A 20,994-nucleotide genomic window follows, 5' to 3' on the forward strand; every position below is an offset into this window, starting at 1 on the left:
ACTTTTGGCTAGTCTTTGAAGCAGAGTTAGTATAGTTGCAGCATGTTGCAGGTAAGACAGACGCTTGGCCACTCAGTTTAAAACTAAAACTTATTTCAAGTAAAGGCACTTTGTTACCTAGAAGATCAAATATCGATTGTTTTCATTTGCAACTTTAAAGTTTAATAAATGACCCTGAACTCCAGCAATTACGTTTCGACGTTTCGAAGTTGACCTCACGACTCCGGACTTTTGTTCTTTTTTTCCTCTTTTCTGGAAACGTTTTCAATACGATATGCTTGAGCGTACCTTAAATTTTTGCAACAGCCATAATTAAAATTAAAACCACATAAAAAGCAGTAAACATATATATTTGAATGTGAAATTTACGTTAGATAAAAAGCTGTGATCATATATCGTAGAGCCGTGTGACGTATTTACATTTATGGCGTAAATATCAAATACATTTTACGGCCTAAAATGATGGATTAAATGCACGTCGCTTTTTATCACTTTTAAAATCCCAAACACGAGTTCATTGATTGGTTTTCTATGGAAAGGACAATTAAACAACGCGCCTTTAGACTTCAGTGTATAGTTTGATTTATTGATTTTTGTGTTTTTATGCGCCTCTGAATGGCAATAGACTTAATTTTCTCTTTTGTTTAATCGATGTAACTAGACGTTGAATTGTTATAAATGAGCAGCGTTTCTTTTTTCATCCTATCAACATTGTCGACTCGGAGGTGTTTTGAAGTTCACTAAAAATTCCATTTTATTTTCTTTGTTGATGGATCAAAAAATATGTTGATGATTGAGCTCAATTGCAGGCATAGCCTCAATCAAGATGTAATGTCAGAAAGGATTTCCTGGCTTTGTTTCATTAAATAAGCCGTTTATCGCAGCTTTATAGCGTGCTAGCTAACTAACTTTACCACAGGTACCTTGGCCTTTAAGACATTTCTGCAACAAGTTGGGTTTTCCGGCCATTGTTCTTGTTTGTCCAACGCTAACCTGTCTTTGGAATGTGTGGACTTATCGTACATATAGTTTTGAAAAGTTAAACAAAGGTCATGAAAGGCCACAGAAAGACAAGGATTATTGAAAGATCTTGTGTAGCGGGACGTTATAAATTTTAATCTTTTAAAAAATATCTCAGTGATCTTGCTGCTTTGTTGGCGACCGTGCATGACACCTGTACTTTTAGGTAAGCTCAGAACCGGGCGGTCTTATAGAATGCTTTAATTTAAGTGGCATTTGTAAAAAAACTGATTTTCTACCTAGCTAGTGATATGCATATTACCATATTGCGTTATTCTGTACCGTCTTCACTTCTGCTGGTTGACATAATTAACCGTTGCTTTTTTCTTGTTTCTACCTTTGACATTGAGGAGCACATTCTTGCTTGAAGTATTAGCGGGTACGCTTGTGTCCAATCAAACCTTTTTTGAATGTCAAGTTCCATTTATTGTTTTATGTTGTGGGTCAAAAGGATTTTTTATCGTAAATCTGTTGTAGCTAATTCTCTGGTAATTTCACTTGAGTGTTTGTTTGCTTATGTTTACTTTCGTAACGAATATTCATGGATGCTTCTTGTGTTGAAGCTGACACAATCTCGAAGGCGTCGCTTTCTCAATACTCTCTAACTGTTCAAACATGCATCCTAGCTGGAAAAAATTACTCTTTTTGCACTGATTCGACGTCTGCTGGCGTTTAATCAATTTGAATATAGTCCTGTATGAGGTATGCTTCCACTGCTGGCAGTAGCTTTATTAAGGAAATCAATAGTGTTTGCAGACGTTGATTGAAGGTAAAAAAAGGATATTTTTCTGGGCATAATGACGTTTCATAACAGAAAGAGCATTCTGCCCCTGTTTACGTTGAAGGTACCAGCTGTATGATGGTGGATTGGTGGTATCTGGTATAGAATGCTTGATTAACACTTACGTTCCAATCGTACGTGGACATGAATTGAGCTTACTATTTGTCAAAATTGATAATTTGGCAGCAGTTTTGCGCTAGGACAGTTTGCTGGTGACCTTGCTGTAATAGTTATTTACTGGTTGTATGAAATTGGCTGGCTTCAATGAGTTTCGTCGCTTTGTTACGTTGTAATTTCAGCAGTGTGTTTTTTTTGCTGTGGAAGATTGCTGTCATCCATGACGTACGAATGACGTAAAACTTGCTTTACATGTTTTACGCACGGCAGACGTTACATCGCACACACGGTTATTAAAGTCACTTGTATCAGAAACAAATTTCGGTTGGACCAAATAAACTTCGTTTTCAGTACCGTACAAGAATTTGGTTCGGAGTTTGATTTTGTTTGAGCCAAATAAACTAAATTCTTTGCTTAGAAATTTAGAAAATTAGAAATTTATTGATTAAATATGAAACACCACAACCGCAGAATTTGCGACAAGACGAAATTAGATTTTGTTTTAAAACATTTTCGAGACATGTCTTTTGTTCTGAGTTAAGAATCACGAAACGCTTTTGTTCGGCTACTCGAAAATTAAAAACACAAACTTTCAACGTTCAAAGAATCCAATTGTCAATTACAAGAGTGTTGGCTTGGTGGCAGTGCGAGAAGTTGAAGCTGTTCTAAATATTGTTTGTGTCTACCAAACAGTAGCCTATTGTCATTTAGTTTAAACTCACTAGCTCAAGCGGGGTTGTAGTCAAATGTTCAAGCACAGTTGTTTGCGTAATTGCAGCAACAAACTTCCAGCAGTTCACAGTGGTGTTCTAATCTAACATAGTTTTGTTTCTTTTTCTTTCATTCGACATCAAATTATATTGATTTCAGGCATCAACAGCTGAAACATGTTGTTTTCATGAGTGAGAAGTCTGTGCCACTGCAGTTTGTTTATTTTTTAAATTAATATCATGATGCTGGTACAAGATTGTTTAACTTGCTGAAATTATTGCTGTCTTAGTAAATTGCGTATTTTTGTTTCTTCAGCCTATTATCTTATACTTTAATTTGCCTGCCAAGTGCCAAGTATGTTAAGTAGCTTACTCTATCCGCGAAATTACCTTGTTTGTTAAATTATATTTTACTTCTGTGAGTCTGTAGCCTGCTTATTATGTTAAGTAAAATGCTAAAAAGTGCTGTCAAGTTGTCTAAAAAGATTGAAGTGATTTTAATATTTGTTGAGGCTTGATCAACGCAAAAGTGATGAAAAGTGTGTACAATTTTGTTTATTTTTCTTGAAACAAAAGTTCAATGTCTTGCATCAGCTTCTTCGTTGATAGTATAATTTTTACACCCTATTTAAGGGTTAGGCGGTTGGCCTACAATTGTTTTGTGACTCTCGCAAGCCTTCAAAGTACCATGAAGTTTAGCTTAATATTCATACGAAAATCTGACTTCATGTTTTTAGTGTTTCAATCAATGAAGTAGACTTATAGTTAAGCAAAAATACGACCACTAACTTCTACTACGTGTACAAACAGAAAATAAAAAGTATTATCGTTCTGAAAATACGATAAACACAAACGTTGAAACAATTTGCAAACCATCAAGAAGCAGGGTTTCTTCTTTCGTATGAGAGGTTGTTTTTCGGACTACATTTCATTGGGGTCAAATGTTCGGGCATTCTTCGAGCAGCCACTTGATTGTACAGTAGAGTCCTCCAGCGTTGACAGGCTAACTGCCCTTGGAGGAGTAAACGTCGGTTTTATATCCTGGAGGAGAAAAGCAGGGTTTTATATCATGCGACGAATAAGGGAAAAATACCGACCCCTGCGCCATTGGCATCCGAGTACTGAGTTAAATTTGTGCATCCAATGATCCAACCATATGATTTTGAAAAAGTGTGGTTATGTAGGCTATTACCTCAGTAAACAAATCAATTCAGCATGATTACCCATCTACTTGGGTCGTTGTCAGGGCACAGTGTTGTTGTTCGTGCCAAATAGCCCTCAATTGCGTCTTCTGGCGAAATATGTCAAAAACATATGCAGAAAAAAAGCAACGAATTGCTTCTTTTGACGAGATATGTCAAAAACATGCAGGAAAATAGCCTTAAATTGCGTTTTTTGACAAGATATGTTTAGAACATATATAGGAAAACGAAACTGTGTGATTTTGTGGACCGTGTGGATTGTATTTTGCAAAGGTATAAAGTTGTAGTTTAACGGCTGTTTATATATTTTTTCAGGATCAAAAGTCTGGCACTGCTTTGGTGAATTCACTGTCTGGTCACATGCGCGTGACATCACAATTCAAAACTGCTACCGTTGGAGAGAGCAGAAGGTCGACATCCCCACTACAGCAGTCTGATCCGACAAAAATTTCACGTGCTGACACCGGAGAAATTGGACGCGTAAAGGCGGGAAATAAGTCATCCGATTACGGCATGACATCCGTCGCTCCACCGGTGTTTGCACCGTCAAGTTTATTCGCTCATTCAATGCCGAGACTAAACGTCTCAAAAACGGGCGAACATACTACCAGTTCCTCTCCCTTGTCAGAAGCCTCTTCTGTCTGGTCAACCGCGAGCAGCAACTCCAGCAGCGATGCTTCAAAAGCAAACGCCAACACTGAACCATCATCGGTCACACATTCACATCGATCAGTGGGGACTGTGACAACTACATGTGATGTTGGAGTACTAACAGAACCGGACTCATTGGGTCCGTGTGAACCTGGGACAAGTGTGCATTTGGATGGAATTGTCTGGCACGAAACTGATACAGGTAAATTACACTGACGCTCAAGCACCGGAACTGTTACTAATTTTTAAATTCGATGAGAGAATTTGCAACAGCAGGTTCGAAATATTTTTTCTCGAAACCAAATCAAGACCAAAAAAAATTTGCGCAGAAACACAACAAAAGCCTTTAAGTATTTTCGTTTCGGACAGCTTTAGTTAAACATCATACGTTTTAGTTCAAATATAGAAGATTTTATGTTTCAATCAATACACGTCTTATGTTGTAATCAATTACGGATGTTTGGCTTTGCGAATGCACCAAATGTTATGACTCAGCTAATGCTACAGCAAGCACTTATGACGTGTAAGTAAATACACATACAAAGTAAGCGTGGCAGTTGTATTTTAATCATAATAGCATGTGAAAAGTATCAATTCAAGTTGTATAATTAATGATACATTCTTCATGCTTTTTAATCATTTCCACATTCACATTGCTTAGTTTTTGAAAATGTAAGTGATATAACGACTTTCACGTTTTGTGATATATGATAATTGCATCCATTGAAATCTGAAGTTACTGGCCATGCACCCGTCAGCCTGCCCGCTGCTGCAGCAGTTGAGCAGCACAGAACAATTATTGAAATCCAGCAATTTCATGATGCGAGAAAAAATAGTGCGAACAATTCGAACATGCTTTGGTTGTTCTGAGCCAGACAAAGGCCAGCGATTAGAAACTTTTGCGATTCGTTAAAAAGCGCGAGCCTGAGCTCATTCGTGTCTGGTCTTTGTTCAGTCGTGGTCGTGGGCAAGAGAGGATGGGCCAGTTGCCTTTTTATCTTGGCTGTGCTTTGGCGTAAGTCTGGTGATAGTGAATAGGTGGGGGCTTGGCTTGAATGGTAAACTTTGGTAGTTGACTCCTTTTGGCCATTCAGCTTCATAAAGTTTTTTCGCATATCTATAATAACTAGCGACGTAGAAGTTATTCAAGTAATTTTGAAACTGCTTTTGAAACTGCAAAAGGTACAAATCCAGCTTGCAAACTAGCTCTTTTTTCCATTTATTCAACATCTGCAGACGTTAAATCAATGTAGAAAAAGACTGTTGCTAGTTAGGATAGATAGCCTATTGAGCACTTTAAGATCACCGATTTGTTTGTAAGTAGTCTCCCGGATATGACGTCCTATCAAAGTTCAACCAATTGAAAACTTTGTTTAATTAGTAACCTTTGAATCGAAAAAAGATATTTGCTCGCTCTTTCTTACCCATGTGAGATTCAGCAAGCCCTCTCAGTAAAAAAGTTTGTTTGAAATAACTCAGTATTTTGCTTCGATCTTTTCAGACTTCCTGAATGTTCAGTTATTTTTTCCCAGCCAGCAAAAGTTGTCTTTTCTGCATCAGTGACGTTATAAATAATGTTAAAAAAGGAAGTTTAGCTGACTAGGTGAATGTACACATTGCAAAAGTTTTAGGGGGAGTTTGGGAACAATGTGATCGATAAAATGGCTGTAACGCCTGTTCAATGAAACCAAGCGATAAAAAGCCTAAAATGTACATACTAAACTCATGTTCAGTAAACGTTTCGAAAACTTAACTGTTTTCATCTTAAGTGCTATTTTGGGCTGTTTATTTTGTGATTAACAAGGTGGATATTTTTCTAATATGGCTCGATCCTTTAGATTTAAATTTTTATTAGGCATATTGTAATAGTATTAGAAGTAGCTAAATATTTGAGAATTCCTGTTTCGCTGAGCACCTCTGTTTTCGCAACGTTTTGTCTTCAGACAGAAAGGAATGCAGCGTGTGCTATTTGCGTTTGGTTGCATGTCAACACATGTTTTATATTTCAAATGACAGAGTCAGCTCTCAGAAAGTTTTCTGCACAAAACTGCTCGATTTTCAAAATGCATTTTCAAAATTTAGGTGCAGACTTCCCTAGTAATGTTTTAAAGTTTCATTTTCTACTTCTGCAGTTCTGCTCGTCGTAGGCACTGAAATTGTGTGACCAAGGATAAACTAGCTAACCAGCATGTATGAGCTAGAGAGCAGCTATTATCTGGTCTACCACATGACAGGTTGATTGACAGGCAGCAGAATGCAAGCTCTGCATGCCTCAAAATTTGCGCGTTCATTTTGAAAATAATGTATGCGGTCAATTGTTTGTAGTTTAATGTTTAAAATACGTAGTGAGGGCAACCTATTCACTTTTATACACGTGCTTCTAAATTCTGTGTTAATCTCACAACATTGTAATATAATAGCTTTGGGATATTGCGGGATAGAACAAAAGTGTTCATTTTGCTTTGTGTCAATGTTGTTAAACGGTTACACAATGCCAATATGACAACTGCCTTGTTAAACATGTTTTTAAACGCAGCGTATCGAATGACGCGTTTACTTGATGTTGGCCCGAAGATATCGCTTGAGCTGGCTGATTAAAGTCTTTAATCTTCGTACGATGATGGTCCTATCCCAGCTGGCAAATTTTTCTTTTTTATATCTATCAAACGTTTTTCGTTGATTCAATGTAACACGAAATTATTACGTTAGACCTGTTGCCCTCCAAAGCTAATTGTAGAGAGATCAAGGCTTTTTTGATACAGAATATTACTTTACGCATACCAATGTTATGGAATAATTGGGAAAAACATCTATATTTTATGAATGTTCTTGTCATCACAGGCGTACTTGTCGTGAATGTGACTTGGAGGAATAGGACCTATGTGGGAACCTTGCTTGACGCCACGAAGCACGATTGGGCACCACCCCGGTAAGTTTTGCTGAATGGAGAGAACACTTTATGGTGGTATCCTTTAGTAAATAAACTGTCTCAATTTTTTTCAAATCTAATGGAACGCAGTGTGAACTGAGCGAAACAACTAGAAACTATTTAGTTTTTAATCTCGTTAAGCCGCATTCTTCTTTGTTAAAAGCAGCTGTGTTTTAAGTCTCGTTCTTATTACTATTTTTTGTCTTACTTCTGTCATCGTGTAAGTTGGATCTTGACGGGCCGAATTGTTTTTCTGTTGCAATCCCAGACAGCAAAATCAGTCATCTTTCTATTGATTTAACGTCTGCACACATTAAATCAACGTATAAACGACGGATTTTTTTGTTGCAGTAGAACGGCTTCTTGTATGATTAAAACATTCTGTGATTGTATTTTTGAAAAACAATTACTAAAAATATTAACTTGATAAAGTTTGGGTGGAAGGTTTAGATTTTTAAAAGTTTTTGTTGGTACGGTATCCCACAAAGGAAACAACGGAAGTTAAAAGGAAAATTGGAAATTGCTGTTTCGTTTGTTTTAAATCATGCCAACTCGCTGTAGCGTGGCGTGTAGCTAACACGAAAATCACGTTTGTTGCTGTGAGCAAAAACACTGCAACTGGCTGAGAAAACGTGTTATTGCAAAGATATAAATCATCTCGGGGTAAAATGCAACCACACTTGTATTGAAAAGAATGTAGTTACTTTGTCTCACCTTCTGGCAATAACGTTTTCTTCAAACTTTAAACAAATAACTTGGAATGACATCATTGAAAATGTTTAAAGTATCTAAACTGTTTTGCACTGGCGAGTACCGTGATTAACGCTGTTTTGTCATAATTTTCGCAGACAGAAAAAAAGGCACAGAACTCGTGAAAACTAAATTGTTCAATCAAAATCGTCGATAATGAATCAGCGTAAAGTTTGGCTATCAAATTTCAATCAAATTCGTAAACGCTGCTTTGATAACTTTTGAGTCTTCCTTGCTGCCTGCCAACAACAGCCTGAGGGGTAATTTAAAATATTTGCCAAAAAGGAATATTGCGAAATATGCCGCTTCTGTAAACAAGCTCTCATTAAAAACAACAACCTCAAAGTTCAGATTGTCTTCAGTTGCTTGATCTAACTGCGTGGAAGACTGGTATTTACTGATGCCGAATAGAAAATGTAAACTGAAGCCGTCAATTCTTGTTACACTCGTCTGCCGAAAAACAATTAATATGTGTCTTGGCTGCCATCTAGTAGCCTCTCAGTTTAATCTGGGTGCACATTTCTGCTTTGAATTGGAAAATGGTAGGTCACTTGACTCGACCATTGGAACTCAGGAAACAGGAAAGTTAAATGAACGTTTCTTTACCATTTTCACTTTTCACCATGGTCAACGCATGCAAAAATAATGAGTGCTTCTGTGTTGGTAATGTTTGAATTGTCTTCCATTTTAAAAGCTCTGTTTTCCACATGTTGAGCATACAAATGATAAAGCAGTAAATGCATGCCGACAGCCTAACTGCGAAACGTAGTCAACCGAATTCCATTTTATAACGAAACTTAGCTTTTGCGATAAAGATTCATGAAAAAAGTGTATTTCTATGGAATATCGATCAAGTCCAACTAGTTGTGGGCTCAAGCAACCTTGCGATTGCACGACGGTTTTGTAACCACTTTTCTACCTACTCGCGTCTTAATTAAACATTTGCATTTACTCTCATGGGGATGGTTTTGCTATAAATGTGGCAAATGACAACAGTGATCTTTAAAGATTAGAAAAACTCTGGCAAACTCGTTCAGTGAAAATGATAATAGACGTAAAACGTACGTCACGCTAACCTGATTAAAACAACTTGCAGCTAGGTCTCTGGGAACCATGACGTAAAATCCTGGCGAGAAGAACGCATTTTTACAGACGCTATGTTTTACACTGGTTATATTGTATAATGCTGACGGTATGAACACATAACTACTTTGTTATACAAGAAAGAACCCAATCGGTACCGTTTTAAATGTCTTTATCGTGGCTACCTAAAATCGAATTCAATCTTAGTATTGGTAACCACTCACCTGTTTCCGTTCGAGTCTTCTAAATCTGATTGATTGTTCTTAAGTTGTCACATTCTTCCGCAACAGAATATTGCATTGAAAAGTCCCAGCTTGCTGCATTCAATGGTGCATTGTTTTGAGACATGTGGCCTGTTTAGGTCGGTCTTGGAGTCCCACCTTATCAGTATAGATTTGGTGCGGACGACAACGGTTGGAAGTTGGTTGTGTTTTTCAGTTTTTCCATTGGCCAAAAAGGCGCTTGTGGAAAGGGCTGCTGCAACCAAATGACCGAGCGTCATTCATCCTTCCAAAAACAGTCTCGTCCTACTTCATTTTCATAATTTGATACGAGCGAAACAATGAAACAGTTAGTTTCTGTTGCACGTTTTGTATTGTCGACTTATCGGTTGAAAATCATCGGAAAAGCAAATGGCCCAGATGACTATCATTTTGCCAATCAGAATCCGTATTAGATATAAAATGTTTTCTTTTTGAAACAAAATGTAACTTTCTATTTCCTAAAAAGAACAACTGCACGACGGACTAAGCTTTGTAAAATTACAGGTATCGTCGCAAAATTTAGTTTGCAGATAAAAAAAAAATTGATTAAAACTTTTTGTAGGTTTTCGGACAGTGACATGGATATGGAGTTACGCGCAAAAAACGGACGGCCCAAAAGAGCCAGAGGAGCCCTAGCAGATGCAGCTAGGAAGGGAAAGAGTAGAGGAGGAGCCCAGTATGTTCCTGATGACGTCAAAGGAAGTCCTTCCGCTGCAGCAAAGCGCAGAAACAAGGTAACGGTCAAGTTTACCGTTTTTTAAGTCTGGGTTAGTTAATCACGTTTGAGATATCTACACATGGACTGGCCAGGAAAACCTAAACGGTACAATATTACTCACAGCATATCATATTGTGTCCACAGTGAATTGACTTCTGTCACAGTTTTTCGACTATTCATTTTCAAATAAGTCTTTGCATTGAAAGAGATACGGATTGACTTAGATTTCCCAGTTATCTTCACTGCCATGGGATAACTTCAAATATCAAATTGGCTAAGCAATGACTGCAATCTACAGTTTACTGGGCAAGCGTGCTTAGTATCTCATTTCCATTAAAACTTACATCCTTTCGATTTCTTGGTCAGCAGAATTCAGAATCAGAGATGGCTGCGAATACAGAAAATGACAATTCCCGTGTTTCTGCTCCACGCTTTTCAAAGCGAGCTCGGCTGGCCGCGTCACGTAACAAGGACTTGTCACAGCAACCCCAGGCTCAAACTGATCGCAGCACAAATGGAGGTAAGCTACTGTTGGTCAAATACCGCTTTTCTGTAAAAAGCGCCACTTTAATGCTAGCGAGAGATTTTTATTTCCAATTTTTTACTACTTACTGACACCGGCAAGTATGTTCTTTTGAAAAGCTTTTGTCGTATAGAATGAAACGTTTCATCTTTACAACCAAATGAAAAAGAAATATAAAGTTTTATGAGGCTAAAAGTAGGCCTATTGGTTAATAAAAAGAAACAACGGCTGGTACTGTATCGTGATACAATTCTTCAACTAAATTGGACATTTACACAACAGGCAGTGGTTCTTCAAGTTGCTCATCTCCTGTGTTTCTAGAATGTCCTCATCGAAAATGCAGCAAGCGTTATAAGTGAGTACATAATTATATAAATATAAACTCTCGTCGTCAGACGAAGTAATAAAATAAAAATGGTATGTATTTCAGAATCTTTATTTTGTCTTCTGCAATGGTTGCATGACTGTTTTGTTGAATAATGTCTCTTGGTTTTGTGGTCTTAGTGTCTGACTTGAGCAAACTTCATCCATCATGTTTTCATTTGATTCCAGGCATGTCAGCGGGTTGAATTATCATCAAACTCATGCTCATGGTGATGATGTGAAAGAACCTGGTGATCTCAATGATGATGACGGGATGGCTACGGACCAGACAGGATCTCCTTCTGGAGGAGAAGACTTAAGAGTATCTGATCCGGAGCGCTCTAGTATTGCTGAAAAAGAAGATGATGAAAGTGCAAAAGAAAATAGCTCCTCCTCCAAGGCTAGTCCTGTAGCTGTCCAAACAAAATCGGATGCTGAGGGTGAAGATGGGCCGTCGGATGTTAAAAAGAAACAGAATCAGTATCTGACCACCGAAACATCGTTTTCTGATCGAAATCCGACTTCCACCGTTGTTTCAGCCACCCAAGGCGATGTCAACGTTTACACAACTGCCCTATCACAAAACACATTCAAAATATCACCCGTTGCATCAATAAGTTCAACAAGCATGATGACAGCATCTGTTATAAACGACTTCCCGTATTCAACATCTGAGTCTTTATCTCATCCATTGAAGACGTTGCAGTCTGCTGTAAGCTCTGTCGTCCACGCAGCTCTTTTGCAAACCACAGGTTTGTGTTATTCTTTTGTTTTAATATATAGCAAAAACGTTGTGATTTTTTTTGTGTAATTGGAAAGTTTATCTCGTAAAACGATAAACCAGCAGATGCTACGTTTCGAAGCATTGAACGTTTAATTATATAATTCTTCTTGTTCATTTTGTTATTACTTTTCTGACAGTTACAACTGAGAGCCAAAGACATCCCAGTGGTCATCCAGTCTCATCTGACGCAAACGCAGCCGACAACGAGAGTGCCCAAGCTGTACAAACCTTGCTGCAGTTGCAAGACACCAACGATCAATTTTTGCCTGGACTCTCAACACCGTACAGCCACAATTCTCCTCATCCTGCTTTGTCTCTTGTGTCCAGAGTGGGAAAAGCTTCCATGCCAGACAACGTTCAAGTTGCTCCAAGCTCCTCCAGCATCAGCGGAACAGAAGCATCGGCCAATGAAGATGCTTACAAAATCACCGGATCCTCAGGAGTCTTAAGTCAAACAAGATCTGTCTGCACTCCTCAGATTGTGCAAAGCGAGGCCAGAAAACCGTTCGAATGTGACGTAGTGTCTTCAATCAGCAGTCAAGCACCACGCACTGCTCTTGTCACTGCAAAAGAACCGGTTACTTTGTCCTGTCACGTCACTACCACTTCGCTTCCTCAATCAGAAAACGCTTTCGAAACCACGGCTCGGCATTCGTCGGCTGATCGAACTCCTAAAGAAAACTACTTTGCTTCAATTTCGACGCCGGCTTCTCACCCTCAAGGCTTGAAGATCGCTAAAGGTAAAACTGTTCCGATCCCAATTGATCCTAATCAGAGTCTGACATCATCGTACGCTGGAAAATCTTCTCCTGGAAGCCTGGTAACATCAGCAAAGAAAGTTAAGCGGAAAAAGAAGTTTGACCAAAAGTCAAGTTCTTCAACACCGACGCCCGAAAGTGATTTTCGAAGCGTCGAAGGAAATATTCACCAGCCACAGCCCAGGACCTCTGCTACTCCCTTCGTTTCTGCACCCTCTCCTGTCCCATCGGTGGCACCGGCCACAATTAGCATTGTGCCGCCCGTGCAAAGTCCACAGAAAGCGCGCAGCAACATCACACTCAAGTCGAACGAATCTACTGTGGTGTTGACCAGCAACACAGATTCAATGGTTCACGTCAAAGCTGAAGGGAATCTTCGCTTGCCACCGCAGCATTTTGCAGGCAAAAAGTTACCTGGGGTGGTTCTGCATGCGACCTCCACTCAAAACCATTTTTCTAACAACATCACGGTAACTGGGACCTTCCACCCTCATCCTGACCCCCACAAGCCCCAAACCGCAGTTTCGGCCCAAGCCCAAGACCGCATCAGGGCCAACCGACCCCTAACCCCAAATAATATGAATACCTCTCATATAAAGAACAATATCCACAAACATGCCTCACCACAGCTAGGTGTTTCTTCAGCAAGGCCGCAATCATCACAGGCAGACCTTCATAGCACCAAATCAAAACCACCATCTGTTCAGGTGACATCCCCCTCTCCAGAACAATCCGCGCAACACGATGTTGAAACCCATCTTCACCCTCAATCGAGGTACTCTGATCCGAAATTGCGGCCAGAAGTCGCAGAACACTCTTCGACAAAGCTTAAACACAAATTTCACAACGCGACTTCAGACACTTTCCGAGACATGCCCGCTCGTTGCAAACCCTCTACTCCGATTCCTTCTGACGCCCCTAAACCTCAAGAGCACTCTAGACTAAGACCCCCTTCAAGTGAGCCCCGCGCCATTATAATTGCAGACGACAATCAAACTCAACCTCAACCGCGAGAGCGAAGTCTTGTCAACCGAAGCCGTCCAACTCCGGATGCGACGATTGAAATACGAGATGTGAGCCCTGGTTCTCATGCGAAACTTCCTCCTAGCGAACTCCACGTGGCAAATCCCCCTCCTCCTGCCGCGTACATGTCGCAGATGTACGCAGCTGCTCCTCACTTCATATCTCCTTTAGGAGGAATCGGTTACCTTCCATCCATTGATCCAGCGTACCAGCAGGCAGCAGCCGCAGCTCAAGCCCAGTACTTTGCCGATCCTCGCGTCAAGTAGGTTTTTTTGCCTTTTTCAAACTTGCTGACACACAAAGCTAGACAAGTAGCGTACAGTACAAGAATACAAATGTACGATACTTAATAAATGTATATTTACTGTTTTTGTCTTGTTCTATGGGTGGAAGTTATTGCTGTATTTTTCTAATAACGACCGCTTCATACTTATGCTGTCTTTGCTTTATTATGTAATGTTGAGCTTATTTGTTTCTTAAGCTGTTTTTTATTACCTAAAATACTTTTGATGCTGCTACACTACACCAAGTCCCTTTGTACTTTACATCACAGTTGTAGAATGGGAAAGATCTTGACGTATACGTAGTCGGTTGAAATTGTTAAGTAGGGCACTTTTGTTTCGAATCTACAGCTTTACTTGATATACAGCAATAACCAACAAGCACTAAACCACCTGCATTGATTTTCAGGCAACAGTACGAGCAGTATATACACGAACTCCAAAAACATTCCTTCTTGCAGCAGCAGCAGCAGCAGCAACAACAACAACAACAACAGCTTCTATCTCAACGAAATCAAGATCACGAAGAGAAAATTGTCGGAAAGTTAGACTCTGATAGAAAAACTCCTTCTAAAGTTGATTATCTCACCAAGCCGATCACTCAATCGAATGCAGATCAAGACAAAGCCTCTTTGTGGCCCCATCAGTCCCAAAAACGTGTCTCTGCGGGAGCTTTGTCCCCCTTTCAGTCTCAGGTTAGAAAAGTAGTCACACGCATTATTCAATCATTGCCAGGTATTCTGTGATAGTAAGCCTACATAGCCTGCTTCATTGCACTAAGAAAAATACAGCGCTGAGCCGCTGAAAGTTTGAATTTTTTTTCAACCGAACAAGGGCTACTATTTTATCGTGAAGTTATAATATGCTTGCTCATAATCATCATCCATTCGGGCATACCTGGACACGGACACACCCTCTTGCTCATAAAGATTCTTTGCTGTTGTACCAGTGGACAGCGTGCTCATTCCATGAAATTGAACGTGCAAGCAGTTTCAATGTTTTACCGATGTTTTGTGAGCTATAGTGACGCCCTATACTGCAAATCACTCGTTTTTTTTTTACATCGTTTCAACGTCTGCAGACGTTGAATCAATTTTTAAAGAAACATAGTACAAGAGATAGGGAGTCGTATGTTTCAAAGCAAACAATCCGTTTTTTTGGACTTTACAGAATCCTGAACAGGATCGCATGGTGTTTATTTCACAATAACTTCATAAATTCATTTTTTTCTTATTTCAGATCACAAAAGAAAAATCTCCTGCAGGAAACACTATGCATGGTTTAACTTACCAGCCACCTGGACCGCAACATGCGAATTATAAGTCTCCACAGCCCAGTTCTCTCACATCGGCATCTGCGCGTTGTCACTCTGTTGCTATTAGCTCAAAAGCGCCACTTTCCGGATCCTCGCATTCCAGATCGGAGTCTCTAGATCGCGGTAGGGCGTTAGCAATTGAAGAGCGGTCGTCAGTCCGTAAACCCTCTACCTCTCCAATGAGGACGACTAGGAGCCCAGAAAAGGTAACCTCCACACTTTGTGAATATTAAATCGTCTAAAACATATTATCTTATTGTGTTGAAAAAGTTATATACTGTATAGGTTACAGCCCAGTTAGCCTATATGCAGTTATACTTGTACCTCACTTTGTGATGACTTTTCTTCATGTGAGCCCGGCTGTATTTGATTTGAAACGCATAGTGTTACTTTGTGATTAGAAACTGTAGTCTGTTCCGACATGCCTTGCTTTAAACTAGCAGACAGGTTCAAGAGCCAGCAAACGACTTTGTCAAAACGCTTTTCATATTTTCTCCAAGTAAAATTGTTGGAAAGACACCTTGTATATTGTTACATTTCTTAACGTCAGTACGGTTGCTCTGAAGGCGTCTGTTCATTGCAATACATGGTGGAAGGTTGCTCGGAATCCAGTGCTACGTCTAGATTAATATTATTTACAAGTAGCCTTGTTTATAAATTGGCTACCTACTACCTATTTATCTTTCAGCCAAAGGAAATGGATCATTCAGGGCCGAGGGTGTATAGATCCTCCGCTGAGAGCTCTGGTAGGCAACTCCCGTGCTACCCATATGCGCAAATATATGATCCGAATCGTCCTGCTGCTTTCAGGAGTGTTCAACCTTTTCCTATGTCTGGCATTCCCACTGGTGAGGGGCACGTTGCACTGTTCTTTTTTTGGCTACTTATACCGGCTACGCTGCGTGGAGTTATGTTGTAGAGCGATCTTTACTGAGTTTTTTTCCCTGTTTTTTTGTTATTACATGTTACTACTGAAAGCAAAGTAGATGGCAATTTAATCTGGAATGTTTGTTGATTTTTACCATAAGAAACGAACTGGGGCCCCTTTACGCTCTATGGGTTCATGGTTGATTCTAAATACAACTTCACAGAAGTACATGTAGCTTCACAGTAAAATAATTTCAAGTTAGGTCTAACTCCGATTACAAGTTAATTTACAGGCCAGATCAGCGTAGGTCTTCATACTGTCAAAGGCTTTTCATCATACCTACCCCATCATCTTTTAGACTACTACTTACACTTCATATGCAGCCTGTATACATTATACAACCTGTATAACTCACTTATCAGTTATCTCTACACTATTTCGACTGCATAGCCAAGTGTTGAGAGCTCTGCAACAGCACTCGAAAGGGCACTGGTTCGACACCGCTCACGAGCAGCATGCGGCTGTGTCTTTGGCAATACACTAAAAGACATGCCTGAAGGTGAAGGTGTACACGAAGATTGGCGTTTACAGTTTCAGATCAAAAAGACTTTTTAAAACTATGAGCTGCAGTCAAGCAATCAAGGTTATTTTGAAAAAGCTCCACATTCATTTCAATTTACCATCACGAAAAATATAACATATCTCATTACTTTTATTCATATGGAAGCTACACCATGGAGGTATCGAAAAAACTATGCGGTTATCTGAGTCAAGTTGCTTCCACTGAAGCGTGGTGGGCAATCAAGCGTAACAAAGCTTGAAATAAACTGACGTCTTTGCAACAGGTTATGTGTTTCCCTCCGGTACTTCTCCAATGTTTGCTGGACCGCCCGGTTGGGTTCCTGGTGCTCCAGTTCTTAGTGGAAAGCAAAGTCCTTCCTTGAAGATTCCAAAGGAACAGTCACCTGGGAGGCAAAGGTACAAAACCTTTAATGTTTTAGAATTTGGTACAAAAACGTTTGGAAAAAAATCTATTTTTCGTTCAAGACTATGCATAGCGTATAACCTGCACAGGTGTTCTGTGGGCTAACAATAGTAGTGTGATTGTTATTCCGTTTGTGTGCATGCTTGCAGCAGATCCCCATCTAGAGAAGACCTAGCCAGAACGAGGATTGGAGAAAAACCTAGAGATCCTGCAATGCATTATGGGATGAAAGACAGAAGGCTTAGAGAAGGTGAACTATTAAAAACATATAATTCTGCATTTGATCAACATTATTTTGACGTTATTAAAGACGTAAAAGTTTTTCTCCTAAAATACCTTTTTTTCTTTTCAGTTCCAAATCTCCCTGTCCGCAAGCTCAGTGTAAGTCCGGATCCCAAGCCTCTTGTTCCAGTTGGTGTCCAAATGGGTAGAAATTCTGTTGTAGGTCCACCTCCTCCTGCGGCCCACTCAGCTCCATCACCCCCTACCCAACTCCATCACCATACTCACCATCACATCCACGAAGCGATACCATCTCAGTACGCTTATCCAGGTGGGGGCACCCACTGCAGAGAATCGAATATTGTCGATGCAAATTCGCTTTGCAGTTTTTGATTAGTCGATTATGTTACGATGTGTCTCTTACAAATTGACTTTGTCTCAGCTATCAAATCCTGTACTTTTTACATTGATGCATTGTCTACTGGCGTTGAGCCAATGTTTTAAAGACATGTTTTGCCATATGACATAGTAGACACTCTAGCTTTACAAACTTCCAGAGTTGGCTGCATCAACTGTGGATCATTTATCATTCACAGCAGCTTCAGCAGCGATCTAGCCTTTGTTTTTCTTTTTAGTAACCTTAATCCGCTGATTAGAATCACCGATTACTGATCTACCAAAAGGCTTCACTTTACTCAAAGTGATTGTCGATTAACTAACCAAAGGCTTAACTTGATCGACCGATTAAAAGATCTGCTGCTGGCTCATGCAACCTTCCGTGTCAAGCATTCTTAATTCTATAATCTATATTCTATAGCCTATAACAGGGCTTCCCAAACTTTTTTGTTCGCGACCCCTGTTAATCTCCTAAAATTTTCCGCGACCCTTTGCAGTTGACATGATAAACAGTGCGAAATATACATTTGTGATATTTGTTAAAAGGCTTAATTCGAACGAAACTAGAATAGCATCAAGCTACTGATACTCGAAACCTGCCACTTACACGTAGCCTATTGGAAACAAAACATAACCGAAAACACATTTATTCAGTGTGATGAGTGCGACTGCTTTCTGCTGCAAAGCAAATCCAGTCGTTGCTCAATGTTTGTTACTGCTGGTATCAAGGCGGTTTCAATCTTGTCTAGTGTGGAACGGTATTTTATTGCGATTGTCGTCAACTTTGATGACGTTGACTCGCACAGACGCGTGAACACAAATGGCAGAAGTGCACTCACTGCTGAGTGAGATAATTAGGCCTATAATAGATATTCCGCTTTAATTAGCCAAAAAGTGTGAAACTTTTTTCAGAAAATTCAAGCCGCAACGTAGATTCAGAAAATAGATCAATATGTTATTCCTGAGATTTGGAAAAGAGGTGCTGCGTGCTTGGTATTTTGTTTTTGTATTGCAAATAGGTTTTGGATCCTATCTAATTTGGCATTGTTTAATTCTGGAAGAAAATACTTTTATAACTGTTTCAACAGATTTGACAAGTGGTCGATTATCACAGGCTTAAACATTTGGTTCCACATCACTGTTAGTCAAAAACTCTACAGTAGGCTTAGATGAAAAAATTTCAAATGAATCATTTTCAACTTCTTCTTTCTAAATGTTTAAATTTTTAACGAACGCTTCAAGTTTTTAATTTCTTGATTTCAATGTAAAAACATTGGTGTTTTTTCCTTAGATGGATAAATTAAGTTCTTTCCATTTTTCAAGCAAATCTCACAAATAGCATAATTTTGAAAGTCAGATGTCATTGCAGAAATGATGGACCAAGTTTGATTTTTTTTCGACTTCATTTTTCAACGTTAATAGCATTTTTAAAGTTTTGTTTTTGAGAGCCATCTTACTTCACAATCCAGTAAAAAGGGATTTAAACTGAACTCTCATTCATTAAATTTCACCATAAACTTGCAAAAATACGGGTATTGAGTGCGCGACTCTTAATAAAGTTAATATTTTCACAGCATCTTGCACAATAGCATTTTGATGAGGATATATTCTTTTTAGATATTAAGGTCTCGCAATGAATCATAGCCTATAGTGTGTAAATGCAACATGACTGTGTAGGCCTGTCACTCGCAAATCGCACTTTTGCATGAAACCCAGCTGTATGTCCTGTCATTGCAGAAGCTCCCTCAGTAGACATGCCAACACAGTCCTTCCAAAATAGCTCCACTTCCGTGCAAAGTTTGACAAAATTATCGTTACCGTTCGATTTTTTTAACCAGCTTTCGATTGATTCGATTAGGTTTACTTTTTCAATATTTAGCTGCTAGCATGCAGTCCTCAAGCTAGCGCACTACCAGGGCAAGGCCTATTTAAGCAGAATCTACAACTCAGTTAAGAATAATGTTTTGAACAGTCACATCAGTTTCAACAACTGCGTTATAAAATAAAGGTCTGGAAAGTACCATAGAATAATATGCACTACTTTATGTAAAATTGGTATAACTTACTCTCTGCGACCCCTGAAGTTCGTTACGCGACCCCCAGTTTGGGAAGCCCTGGCCTATAATGCTGTTTCCTTTTTGGACTTATAATGCGAAACTTTTTGGACTTATAGAAATTATGCGTGTTTTCTATAAACTGATTTAATGTTAAACTAATGTCTTGTAGGTCCGCCTGTCATCGCCGGCTCTGATGCAGTGACCGCGTATCCTGTGCCGTACCAGAAGAGGTAGCCTATGCAATAAAATGTGATGATTTTGACTGTTATGCTAAAACTTCAAAATTCAACAACAAATGATATGAAAATTTATTGCAGAGATTAACGAATGACAAAGAAAATTTGTCCACGTCGTGATGCTGGTGACTGTCTTAACTCATTCGAGCGTGACGAAGAGGTTTTCAAATGCTTGAATCAAGCATACAACACCATTTCTCATCCAGAATATATATGCTATTCAAAAACAGTGATATTACGCACAAAAACTTACAACACCGTTTTGTTGCAATTTTTACACTGATTTCGCATATTCTAGGTGTTGCCAAAGCGTGAAGTACTCGTACGATAGATTGTTACGCTCTCTTGAAGCATTCATTTAATGCTGTTTCTTGTGCAAGATTTTTGTTTGTTCTGTGCTGCTTTCAAAATTTTATTGGTGTTTTTTTAATTTTTTGAAAAGGTCAATGCATGTGGCAACATTGTGTGTGAGCAACTATTTTAAAATTGTGTTTCGGCGAATTCTTGCTTGTTTAATAAAACCGCGCCAATTTATGCTAATTATGTCGAACCAAACTGGGTGAACCGCAGTTTTTCAGGTTTAGAGCGTAAATAATCGACGACATGATGAAGTGAGCAGTGTGGGCGTCTAGGCACATTCTGTCGATTAGATCGGCACATTGAACATGTGGCTGTATCTTGGGAAACCACTTTAAGGGGTTGTTTTAATCAAGATCATGGTTCTAACATCCTTCAGAGTTTTGTATTGAACAGCTTCTAATGACACAACATGAGTGAGACATCGGCTTTCTTGCCTTTCTCTTCACTTCAACCACCAAGCGCAAGCCTGGATTTCAGTTGTGCAATAGGCCTACATTTTTATTTTTGACCATCGCACTGGAAATGAAAGTTGACGCTTGAAAGGCATGACCATGCAACGCCCGGTGCGGTATACCAACTGAATCTCATGTTTTCTACTA

At 39.3% G+C, this 20,994-nt stretch overlaps 1 protein-coding gene across 1 annotated transcript; it reads left to right on the plus strand.

Moving 5' to 3' along the window:
- The first annotated feature begins 32 nt into the window (after positions 1-32).
- LOC145765431 (uncharacterized) lies at positions 33-20,575 on the plus strand. The gene is made up of 16 exons (XM_082577251.1): positions 33-51; positions 4,146-4,683; positions 7,323-7,410; positions 10,069-10,240; positions 10,591-10,744; positions 11,030-11,102; positions 11,300-11,862; positions 12,032-13,937; positions 14,366-14,651; positions 15,196-15,477; positions 15,960-16,119; positions 16,985-17,117; positions 17,274-17,374; positions 17,477-17,677; positions 19,969-20,029; positions 20,117-20,575. The coding sequence occupies exons 1-16, from the start codon at positions 43-45 to the stop codon at positions 20,121-20,123; spliced, it is 4,734 nt and encodes a 1,577-aa protein (XP_082433377.1). The 5' UTR covers positions 33-42; the 3' UTR covers positions 20,124-20,575.
- Positions 20,576-20,994: the final 419 nt, after the last annotated feature.

The sequence above is a fragment of the Aplidium turbinatum genome, chromosome 2, assembly GCF_918807975.1.
Source record: "Aplidium turbinatum chromosome 2, kaAplTurb1.1, whole genome shotgun sequence".
Taxonomy (NCBI): domain Eukaryota; kingdom Metazoa; phylum Chordata; class Ascidiacea; order Aplousobranchia; family Polyclinidae; genus Aplidium; species Aplidium turbinatum.

Bases quoted from the DNA above. Each gene is read 5' to 3' on its own strand.
- LOC145765431 (XM_082577251.1), top strand. The intron at 10,241-10,590 runs GTAACGGTCAAG...TTTCTTGGTCAG, and splicing joins CAGCAAAGCGCAGAAACAAG to CAGAATTCAGAATCAGAGAT. The intron at 13,938-14,365 runs GTAGGTTTTTTT...ATTGATTTTCAG, and splicing joins TTTGCCGATCCTCGCGTCAA to GCAACAGTACGAGCAGTATA.